Source organism: Ahaetulla prasina, chromosome 2, assembly GCF_028640845.1.
Source record: "Ahaetulla prasina isolate Xishuangbanna chromosome 2, ASM2864084v1, whole genome shotgun sequence".
Lineage (NCBI taxonomy): Eukaryota > Metazoa > Chordata > Lepidosauria > Squamata > Colubridae > Ahaetulla > Ahaetulla prasina.
The window spans coordinates 197,392,012-197,404,103 of NC_080540.1; the positions used below are offsets into that span (position 1 = coordinate 197,392,012).

Consider the following 12,092-nt stretch of genomic DNA (forward strand, 5'->3'; position numbering starts at 1 on the left):
TACTGTATTCCTGAAAGTCAGTTTCTATCTTACCAAAGAAAAATAAAGAGTAGAACACCTGAAAATACCAAAATATCTCACGAATTCCAGTTCTGTTTTTGCAGAATTCTTAAACCTTACCTCTTATGTAGCCAATGCTAACCTTGCACCAGCCACATGCTTTCAACTATATCCCAGCAACTTTAGCAGCTCTGAGATTTCTTTTTTTTTTAAAGTCAGGTTTTCATTGGCAAACTTATGCAGGTTGGCCAAGCATTAATCTTGTTTAGAAGTTGCACACAGTTATGAAATTGCAATCCACAATTATTTGTAATATGCACCCTTTATTAAAAATATAAACAGGCATCGGTCAACATTCATGTATCTGATTCAGTCACCGGAAACTATTTCCAGAAAAGGACTCTGTACTCAGTGTTTCATCATGTAGAAAATCAAAGGTGAGAGATTCAAAGAAAAAAGTTACAATAAAACGGTATTAACCCCTCCCCCTCTTCTTTCTCCTTTGTTCTCAGAAAAAGAATGTTCCATCAATATTCAATTCGTCAAAACGGGGCTTAACATTAATAAAAAATCTTGCTCAGTGGTACTGAGTGGTGTGTCTTTTAAAAAAAAATCCCTAAAAAATTAAAGTGCTAATGGTAGCCCTGTTTTAAAATCTCCAAGAACATTTCAGATATCAAACTCTGAAAAAAAGAGTTTGGAGAGTTCAAGGCAACATATTAAAAATAATTTACAATAGTAGAAGCTGACTGGTTGCTATCTGATTATTAAAGGCAATGTTGGGAGAAAAAAAGTGGAAGGAAGCCCATGATCAGACATATAGGGAGCAAGGTGAATTTACATTGCTTTGTGAGCCAGTTCATCCTTCATTTAAGGATACATGATGAGAAACTACTTAAATGCAGGTAGTCTTCACTCAATAACCACTCGTTCAGCAGTACTGAACAAGGACTTATGACTGGTCCTCATGGTTATGACTATCACAGCATCCTTGTGGTCACATGATTATAATTTGGGGGTTTAGCAGCCAACTTGCAGTTATGATATTGCAGGATAATCATCACTTCCGACGTTTGCTGCCAGCTTCTGATTAGCAAAGTCAATGAGGAAACAATAGTTACAAATGGTGATTACATGACTATGGGCTGCTGTGACAATGCAGGATTCATTTAACGATGGCGACCAGGACTGCTAGAACTGCTGTCTTAAGTTGGCATGATCACATGACATCATGCCCTGTGACACATCACTTAATGATGGGAGTTTCTGGTCCCAATTGTTGGTAAGCAAGGACTCTACCTGTGCGATAGTTATGGAACTGAGTTTATTGGAGCAGAGTAAGCTTCCACTGAGTGTTTTTGTTGAGTTTGGGAGCAATAAAGATCTCTGGATCTGAGAGAAAGAAAAAGCAAGAGATAATCCTACAAATAAGATAAGCAAGCAAAAGTAACAGAAATTACAGTAACCTTTATGTAAACATTCTGGGGAAAAAATTAGCAAAACCTCACAAATGAGATGAAAAGAAATGTACCACTTTGACAGTAATCCTATGCTTTGCCTCCTACTTGAAATCAATGAAGAATAAACTACAATTTTATTCCTTTGCTACCTAAAACAACAAGCTCAATTCTGAGCTTTCCTTCATGGTAACATCTAGGGAGTGGATTCAAAACTTGAATGCTAGGCCCTCGGCAAAAAGCATAAGTAAGCAAGGAAGGGGTTTGCTCAATCTCTTTCCAAGCTGCATAAAATAACCTTTCTTGCAACTAGAGCCAAGCTTTATTTTTTGATCAGTTTTTGGCAGCTCAGAATTACAAAAGGCCAGAAGTATCAGCCCACAGGTGAGCAGTATTTGAAGAGCTGGTGATAATATTGCATTTGTATGCTGTTCAGAGTCATTGTTGTAAGATAGAAGGCTCAATAAATCATTTAAATAAATAAATTTGGTTTGCTATTCCATTTCAGATGGAATATTTACAGATCCCTCACATCCTGGACATAAACTGTTTCAACTCCTACCCTCAAAACGACGCTATAGAGCACTGCACACCAGAACAACAAGACACAAGAACAGTTTTTTCCCGAAGGCCATCACTGCTAAACAAATAATTCCCTCAACACTGTCAAACTATTTACTAAATCTGCACTACTATTAATCTTCTCATCATTCCCATTACCAATCTCTTTCCACTTATGACTGTAACTTTGTTGCTGGCAATCCTTATGATTTATATTGATATATTGACCATCAATTGTGTTGTAAATGTTGTACCTTGATGAACGTATCTTTTATGTACATTGAGAGCATATGCACCAAGACAAATTCCTTGTGTGTCCAATCACACTTGGCCAATAAAAAAATTCTATTCTATTCTATTCTATTCTATTCTATTCTATTCTATTCTATTCTATTCTATTCTATTCTATTCTATTCTATTCTATTCTATTCATATTGTATGTGAGCAAAATCAACTTTTTTTCCATTCTATGTTAATATACTATAAGGACTGTAAGAGGTTCCTTTGCAACCCATAAATTGCTGACAAATGGGTTAGACAGACAAGCTTAAGTTCCAGCATCCCCATATTTACACACACACAGGTATATACATATATACATACACACACACATGCACATTCAAATTGTAACTGATTTGTACACTACATGTGTACAATGTCTTACCTTGTACAATAGGAGCCATCATTTTCTGCTGAGTATAGGCAGCACTTATGCTATTAGCAGTTGAATTGGGACCCAGGATCTAAAATTGCAAGGAATTAGTAAAAGATGTTGATTTATTTAGAATAACAGTACCAGAAAACCATTATTTTCCCTATGGAATGAACAGGAAAATTACAACTTGATTTTGTTTTCCAACCCACTTTTGCACCTGCTTTGAATTTACAAGTAGTCCTTGATTCATGATAGCAATTGGGACCACGCTTAAGTAATAGTCATATAGTGTGACTGCATTCCTAGTAACAAAAATTCCTGCATCCCAGTTGCTGTCATTAAGTCCCATTGTTAGGTGAGGCAACTTTCTGCAGATTTTCCACAACCCGTCTGGGGAAGGAAGCGAGGGAGTGTAGGGGAGGATCAGTGAGGGTGCACAAGAGTTCAAGGGAAGCACAAGAGTGATGAGGGGATGTGTGAGGCACAGGTCAGTGAGGAAAGGTCGGGGAGGGTGCAAGGGGTTGTGCAAGAGCATAAATCAGGGAGGGTGAGTGAGAAGTGCAGTGCAGGTCAATGAACGATGAACGTGTAGGAAGGAGGGTTTGGGAGCATGAAGGTGCATGGGTCAGGGAGAATGCATGGGGTGGAAGGGAGGGTCAGGCTGTAGTATGGTTGAGGATGCACAGGAGTGCAGAAGAGTGAGGAAGGCTTGGGGAGGGTGTGAACAAAAGGGCTGGGGGAGGGTGCAGAGCTGGGGGATGACATCTTAGTGACTGGAGTGACTTTCCCTGCCAATTTCCCCATTGACTTTCTGCTCATGCACATGAACTGTTTGCCAAGTGCCCAAATTGCATTTGTATGACATGGGTGCTGGGAGAGGCAGAACTCCAAGCATCATTTGTTCAGCACCATCATAATTTTGAACGGTTGCTAAACAAATGGTCATAGATCAAGGGCTACCTACACTCATATATACATCATCTTTCTGGCAGCCGATTTCTTGACACAAAGCAGTGAAGTGGCATTCTCTTAAAAGAAATTAGGTAAATAAAATTGCTACATATTGAGCTGTGCAGCACAGTATTGAGCCCCAACAGCAACCCATTATCAGGTACAGCTATGATTTTTTTTCAAAGAATAAAATGCAATGAGAAGAAAGAACCCAAACTGCTACCAGTTTGGCCTTCTTCCCCAGGCCAAAAAAGTGGCCTGCAGTTGTACTGTAAGCTTTTCCCATTTGGAAACATGCATGCAGTATCACAATGCACATCAAGAGTAAAACAGGCAACTTGATGCTGCTTTTGTCATTTGCTTCCTTTTGATTCCCCCACCCCCGATGAAGACACCTCTTGTGAATATCTCTGTTGCAATGGATTTTTCTTCAAATAAAGTGACCTCCTTAAGGTGGCTTTTTTCAAAATGAAACTAGAGGTGGGTTTCAGCAGGTTCTGACCAGTTCTGGAGAACCGGTAGCGGAAATTTTGAGTAGTTTAGAGAACTGGTAGTAAAAATTCTGACTGGCCCCACTCCGATCTATTCTCTGCCGCCCAAATCCCAGCTGATTGGGAGGAAATGGGGATTTTGCAGTAACTTTCACCTGGAGTGAGGAGGGAATAGAGATTTTACAGTATCCTTCCCCTGCCACGCCTACAAGCTATGCCATGCCCACCAAGCCACACCCACAGAATCGCTAGTAAAAAATTTTGAAACCCACCACTGAATGAAACCGTGTGCCAATGAGAGTGTCAAAGGATCACAGGCAGAATTAATGTCTTACTGGGTTGTCTGGGGTATGTTGCAAGCCTGGGCTCCAGATTTCAAGCAGGGAACTCTCCACCAAGTGAAGGGTATCCTCAAAGGCCTGTTGCAATTCCTGGGCTTGTTCGTCATAGCTATACAGGACTAGGTGCCGTAAAAGGCTGTGTATCTCACCTTGAGGGGGAGAAAAAAAAAGACCCGACTCTAGTGAAATACATTTTTTAAAAAAAATGGGGTACACAGAAAAGATAAACCTCTTCCTTTCATGCCTCTGATCCTAGGTTGAAAATAATGAAATCCCCCCCTTCCCTTTTTCAGGGATGTAGGCATAAACTGTATCTATCAGCTCAAACTCCCTGATTTCAGAACAACAGCCTGGAGGTTGCTGTAGGGCTTGGTTTCTCCAGGGACATTCTGGAAAGGTAGTTAGAAATGTCCTACATGATAAAAATAACAATATTGCCTGATAGGGCTAATAAGTTAGAAAGTTGCAGCATTCTATGCATTCCCTCTCTCTCTCTCTCCCTCTCTCCCCCTCCCTTCCCCTCCCTCCGCGTGTGTGTGTGTGTGTGTGTGTGTGTGTTTGTGTGTAAGTTACTTATAATCAGTTACTTCCTTATAATCAGTTCTCATTATTTTACAGTATAACTTCCAAAATCTTGCCAAGAAAGCTGCAAGGTCTTATTCAGGCACTTGCCAAGAGTCAGCACTGAATTGAAGGTGCATACAAATGCACACAGTTTAAAGACAAAGGTTTTCCTATCCAGTCGTGTCTGACTCTAGAGCACAGTGCTCCTCTCCAACATTGTCCAGACATTTTCCATGACCAGCATGCTATATGCCAAAAGCATAATTGAAAATGCAAGTAGATAAATAGATACCACTTTGGAGGGAAGGCAACAGAATGCTGTTGCCTTCCCTCCAAAGTGGTATCTATTTATCTACTTGCATTTACACGCTTTCAAACTGCTAGGTGGGCAGAATCTGGGGCAAGAAACAGGATTTCACCCCGTTGCATGTTGCTCGGGTCTCGAACCCAGGCTGTCAAGTTTTCCAGTTGACAAGTTCTTCAGTGTCTTTAACTGCTGAACAATTGTGTCCTTGCAAGTTACTCTTATACTATTCTGCCATCAAAATAGCGACTACAGGCTTGATTGTATTTAGCACAAGTAAGAGAACCAAAGGTGAATAAAAGACAAGAGAGAGAGAACTATCATGTTTCATCCCCTCAGTACTATTTTTTAAATAGCTCATTTACAGCCAGTTTTTTAAAATTAATCTGATTCCTTAAGATTACTATCATATCAAAACATTCTAAAAGGGAGAAGAAAATGAGAGCCAGAGTAATTTACAGTCTCTTGTAAATTCTAGCATGAAAACCATCTGGGTGAATTTGGGCAACTCACGGTCTCTCAGCTCAACCCACCTCACAGGGTTGCTGTTGTGGGAAAAATAGGAGGAAGAAGGAATATTAGGAATGTCCACTGGCCCTGAGTTGCTTACGAAGTAATAAAGGTGGGATAACAGTCTAATAAGTGAACAAATAAGTACATAAATTAGCACCAATATTCACACATTGTTATCCCATCTACAAACTTGATTTTAGATATATTTGTATTTGGTAATTAGGCTCATCTAGTAAGGAAGCAGCCTTTTGTGCAACTCCCTGTTACCCCAAGATTACTGAAGATCAATATTTGGAATCTCTATAAACACGGTCATTAGGCCCTGCTTTTGGACATCTTCATCAGATTTTTTCTTTAGGGCTATCCTTCTATGCCTTAGCCAAAAATTGAAGATGCAACTCTTGCAACTAACCTTTCAAATTGTCAATACTTCGAACTATTTCCCCTAAAGCCTCCAGAAGTGCAACATCTTCTAAGGGACTTCCTTCCTTCAGGCTGTGTTTCTTACGTTCTGCCTTGCGACGGTTCTTTGAGGAACGTCTGCAACAGATCAAAGAGAATCTGCAAAATGAGCTGGCTAACCAGGTGGTAGTGGAAAAGTGAAAAAGGCTCTTTTCTCCTATTATGCTTGTTTTCTATGTGCAGCAAGTTTTGATTCTGGATTTTTATAGAGGGGAAATAAAGGAGATTCAAATGGAATATCTCTGCCATCACACAGAAACAGATTTACAGCGTGCAGATAAGCAGAATATCATCTGAAGTGGGTGCACTCGCATTCAAAAAAATAGCTGCTTTAATGAACTGATAAATACCTGTTCACATTCTCATATATATGAACCACCTCATTCAAAGAAACTTGGTTTACAACGTCAAGGACAATGATAGTAAAGAGTAAAGTTTGGAGGGCAACTTATCCATTTTCCTTCTTGTTTCACTATTAACTGTGATTATTGCCAGAGACTGAAACATTTTATGTCCTTCTCTTTTTGGGGAAATGTAATCTCTGGTTCCAATGAATAGCAACAGAGTCAGCAAAGGAATTATTTTTATCCCTATCTCTTTGTTATCTCTCTGTACACCCATGATCTGGGAACTGGAAGCATGTCATACACTCCCATCCCACTTCATATACGGTCAAGCTTTATAATAGTTTTAGCAAAAAGGTTTCGTGCTTATAGATGGCATATTCTCTTAAGACATTACACTGAATTACACAGGAGATTATTTTTAAAATGTCAAATTTTCTCTCTCTAACTCGGACAAATGTAAAATTCTAAAATTATTTTTCTCAGAAGTGAAAATGGAAAAACATTTTAATTAATGTTTAATAATTAATGATGAATGACTCATGTTTCAGGCCTCTTAAGGAGCCAAGAGAAGTTGCTTTGTAGCCTGTTTGATTATCAAGCTCCCAATGGAGTTCAGCGAGAGCTAAGTCAAGCAGTCTTCATCTGGAGACCAAATTTTTCCATTTGGGACATGAATGGCAGGCAAACTATTGTACACCAAAGCTATGATAAGGCAAAGTAACATACGCAGATATTCTTGAATTACTGTGAGTGTATTTGGAACTTGTGTCACTGGCTGTCACCAAACTGCTGGTATCAGAAAAGAGATCCGATTCAAGACAATTTGATGCTTCATGATCTGCAAAAATTAGTTACTTTGATCAATAAAAGGGGAAAACATTCATATCTTATCTGTTAAATAAATTCCTCTCTTGTCGCTTCATTTCAATAGCACTTTTTTTGACTGTTTTAGAAACATTCTGCAATAGGTCCATCCAGCAAAAGTGAAACCAAGGAAAAAGGTAGGAGCAGACCTATGATCCCCGATGTGAAATGTTCAGAATTGCAATCTGAACTTTGATCTCTTAGTTAATAGATGGACTGAATGAATGAATCATCTCTACCTAGTCCAGCACCTTATTCCTCTGGAGGTCTGGCAGATATTCCTGGAAACTTTAGTTCAAATACTTTGTTTCCAGCATCTGGCATACAAAAAGACACTGCCTTTGAATACGAGGGTAGCATGGTTTCAAACACAGTCAAGAAAGTAAGAACTACACAGATTGCAATAATGTACCTTTAATGCTAATCTGGTATAAATACAGAATCTTGGAAAGTGTAAGAGGAACTTCCTACCCTCATTTACAATGAATTAGTAAGGAAGAAGCATTTTGAATCCCTCAAAGTGTCTTTAATTAACACACTTTGAGGGATTCAAAATGCTTCTTCCTTGATTTGTTTCCATCTAGGCTAAACTGCCATTTATGAGATCAGTTGCCAACTGCGATCTCCTGATTGTTTAAATCAGTAGTCTTACCACACCTCCCCACAATCTCACGTGTAGCATTTCATAACTAGAGAAACCAAAAATGTAAAGTTCAATTATTTTGTTGAAGTAGTAACTCAAGTTCTTGCTCTTATCTTAAGGCACCAATAAGGAGCTCTCTATGAATTAGTGTCACAAAACACAATTCCATTGAAATACATTACCTAGTAGTTCATTTTGGGCTTGCTGCTTAAGCTCTCGAACTATAGAAAGGCGCTTACGACGGTGAGAAAATTCTGCTTTCTGTGTTTCCAAGAACACCAGATGGTTTTTTTGAGCTAGAGAGATGATCACAGTAAAAGGAAAATTATACTCATGTAACTGAAACAGACACATTAAAAACTTTGATTTGGCAATGAACAATTAAAAAAAAAATCAAGATGTTGAAATCAAAAAATTAGATGTTCTTTGTGCCCAGAGACAAAATTTTGCAATATCCCATTATATGTCCTTAATCTCAAACCAACATTCTTTCCCCCTTCACCTAATTTGAATCTCATTAAACTCACTCCTCCAAGCATATCTCAGCTCTCAGGAGCCTTACCTTCCAACAGAGATGGCCTGAAGTTGGTCTCTAGAATGTCGGTCCTATTATATTTGTAAATCTAAAATGGGAAAAAAAAATAAACCTCTCTGACAAAACAAAACAAAACAAAACACATTTTCTCACAGATAATGGAAAAAAATCAAGGGTTTCAGGACTCTTACTATTCTCAAGGCTTCATCCCAGGCAGTTCCTTCTAAAAGAAGCAGGATGGCCTCTTCATAGTCCTGGAAAAGAGTAAATCAAACATTTACTATAATTTTGTTAGCTAATCAAATATTTCCCTCTCCTGAAGCTCTTTAGCAGAAAAGAAATATTTGGGATGAAATCCCAAATCCTGTAATATTCATAATACACAATAAGTATTCTGCTTGACCTAATATATATTATCTATTTGTAAGTGTGTGTGTGTGTGTGTGTGTGTGTGTGTAGGCACCCAAAGTACCTATTACTATTGATATAACCTTTGCTTTCTTTTGCCACAATTGTTCTATTTCTATTTTGCGATTTTCTCCTCTAGCCTTATCACTTCATTGCAGATAATATTCTGCTTCAATGAACAGTTAGAACTGATATAACCTCATGTTCCAAATGCTTTTATCTTAGCACGTCAACTCAGCCACAATGCTGTTCAAGAGCATCAGATGATGTATACCTCGAATTAAAAGTTATTTCTAGCCATACAGGCCTGAACCAGCTCCTGTTTTTTCCTTATCTGGCATCCTTCCCAGGACTTTGAATAGAATAGAATAGAATTTTATTGGCCAAGTGTGATTGGACACACAAGGAATTTGTCTTGGTGCATATGCTCTCAGTGTACATAAAAGAAAAGATACGTTCATCAAGGTACAACATTTACAACACAATTGATGATCAATATATCAATATAAATCATAAGGATTGCCAGCAACAAGTTATAGTCATATAGTCATAAGTGGAAAAAGATTGGTGATGGGAACTATGAAACGATTAATAGTAGTGCAGATTCAGTAAATAGTCTGACAGTGTTGAGGGAATTATTTGTTTAGCAGAGTGATGGCCTTCGGGAAAAAACTTTGAGATATCAAGCTAATTTTATTAGGTAGGTTAAATCTTTAGGATAGCAACTAGCAATACTTTGGCATGGACAAAGAGGCTTTCATAATAAATTTTGGTGCCATTAAACAACAGGGTTTAATACTTGAAGTGTATACATTTGGCTGTTGCTAGAACACAGCATACAAAATCCAAATGAAGCCACGGGGGCTTACAGATGAACTGGTCTCAGCAATACCATCAAAAATTAGTTTATACTATCTTCCCTTTCTTATCAAATATCCTTTGATATGAAAATGAAATAACAACATGGAAAAAACTGGAGGCTTATAAATGGAAGATGAGGACATGGGAATCCTACACAAAAGGAAACTTGCCCAGAAACATGGGGAACAAGTCATAGTGTTAGAAATGGAAGACAGACCTGCAGGAATTTTGATTTACATCTAATCATCTGGGGGAGGAAACAACCTACGGCTGCTCAGTGTTCACTTTCTATTTTCAAATACAGGCTAAAAATACAAGGAAAGATGGGACTTTGGAAATAATGTCATAGATCATCATGCAAATACTATGATTTATGTAGCTATGTCAGATGCATAGAATGATAGCTCTTGGGTGGTGAAGTCATCATTCTGGCATAATCGTCGTTTGCTACAGACGGTGTCGCAAAGAGAGATATATGGATAGAAAACCACAGATGAAAAAGTGGATCAGAAACAGAACAAAGGGAAAGGAGCAAAGTAGAAACTATACCTTGGCATATTGTTCCAGAAGAACTGCTGCATCAACATATTTTCTTTTTTCAGTAAGTCTTCCTGAAAGAAGGAAAGTGTTCAGGAGAGGAAATGAGAGATTTTAAAAGGCTATTTTTTCCACTCCTCAAATCTAAACAGAGATGTGGTGCTTCTAGAGTATTTCAAGTTTGTAAAAGTTTCACAAGCCTCCAAACCAAAAGTACCTCCTCAGTCACTTATCCCTGTTCTCAAACTTTAGCAACAGGCACATGAAAGGGTACCAGTCCCCTTCAGCTATGCAGTCCCAGGGAAAGATCTAGTCCAAAGAGTTGCTAAGGCTTAGTGGTGGTGGCTTACATCAGCTGAAGAAAGTGTGTGCATAGTCTTTCCCAACACCTGAGCCCCATATCCTACTTGGCTGGTTCTAAAAATACATCTTCAGAAGTCTGGCAAGGTTGCTGTTTGAGAAGGACCCAACAAAAGTAGCTTTCAATCATAGGTGAAGGTTAATGGGCCTCTTTGGGTCCACTGGGAGATGCTACTCAAGGTCACTCATATTCTAGTGATCTCTAGATTAGACTGCTGCCACAAACTCCACACAGGGCTACCACTGAAATACATTCAAAAACTTCAGCAGGGGTAGAATAGTGACACCCGCAGTTAGTGTTTTTCAGCATGTGACACCATTGGTAGGTTGTTTGCATGGCTACCGGTATGATTCCAGGTGCAATTCAAGGTCCTGGTAGTCACCTTCATGGCTTGAGACCAAGTTATTTATGGAACCAGGTTTCTAGCTGCTTCTATGTGCCCTATCTGGTCAGGCAGCAGAAGGCAAAGAATGTCAATTATCAAGCCACAGGAAGAGATGTTTTTTAGTCATGGCATCCACTTGGCTGCTATGGGTTTTATATTTTTGTTTTTGCACATGCTTTTATCATTTGAAACACTGTTAGCAGCCCTGAGTCATATATCTGTGATAGGCAGCCATATATAAACCTATGGGCATTCATATAAATCTATGAATAAATAAAATAAGGCACGACAGGTAAGATGCCTTTGGCCATGTCACGGTTTGAATGAATTTCTTTTTTATATATATTTTATTTATACATTTTTCTTTAACATACATAAGTGCTTAGTAAATAGTATATTGTCTGGATCAATTTACTTGCACATAATAATAGTAGTAATAATAATATTATTCACTTATACCTAGTAATAATCTTCCAAATTCTAAGTTCTCTCTCTATTGTCTAACCATTGAAAACAAATCCCATGTTACAAAATATTCTGTGTCTTCTTTAATGTTAACCTATCCATTTCTGCAGTCTAAGTATTTTTCTAGTTATATTTTCATATGTAGTGTAGGAGTTTTCTCATTCTTCCAGTGCTAGTTTGAATGAATTTCTATATGTTGATCAACATAAAAGCAAAATTAATTTCATGAACTAATTGCAAACAGTGGGGGTTCATCTGCTTGCAGGTATTTATCTTTGTTTTCCATGCATCTCCAATACCCCTCTTGGTCTATCTCTCAGCTGAAATTTAGACTGCATGTTCCTCAGAATCCATGCCTGTCTTTTTTCCTGCTCTGGTTCTTAAATG

At 38.4% G+C, this 12,092-nt stretch overlaps 1 protein-coding gene across 5 annotated transcripts in view; it reads right to left on the minus strand.

The window, feature by feature from the left end:
• Window positions 1-330: 330 nt before the first annotated feature.
• ELP1 (elongator acetyltransferase complex subunit 1) overlaps window positions 331-12,092 on the minus strand; it is a 38,663-nt gene continuing 26,901 nt past the window's right edge. For 3 of the 5 annotated variants that reach the window (XM_058166168.1, XM_058166167.1, XM_058166170.1), the window contains 9 exons: window positions 10,507-10,568; window positions 8,880-8,942; window positions 8,716-8,776; window positions 8,336-8,449; window positions 7,373-7,484; window positions 6,250-6,377; window positions 4,451-4,605; window positions 2,683-2,761; window positions 333-1,392 (listed from right to left, as the gene is read on the minus strand). In XM_058166168.1, the coding sequence (XP_058022151.1) occupies window positions 1,325-1,392; window positions 2,683-2,761; window positions 4,451-4,605; window positions 6,250-6,377; window positions 7,373-7,484; window positions 8,336-8,449; window positions 8,716-8,776; window positions 8,880-8,942; window positions 10,507-10,568 (842 nt within the window). In that variant the 3' untranslated portion in view covers window positions 333-1,324. Of the gene's footprint in view, window positions 1,393-2,682; window positions 2,762-4,450; window positions 4,606-6,249; window positions 6,378-7,372; window positions 7,485-8,335; window positions 8,450-8,715; window positions 8,777-8,879; window positions 8,943-10,506; window positions 10,569-12,092 lie in introns of all 5 variants that reach the window. The other 2 variants (XR_009153122.1, XM_058166169.1) reach the window with 2 other exon arrangements.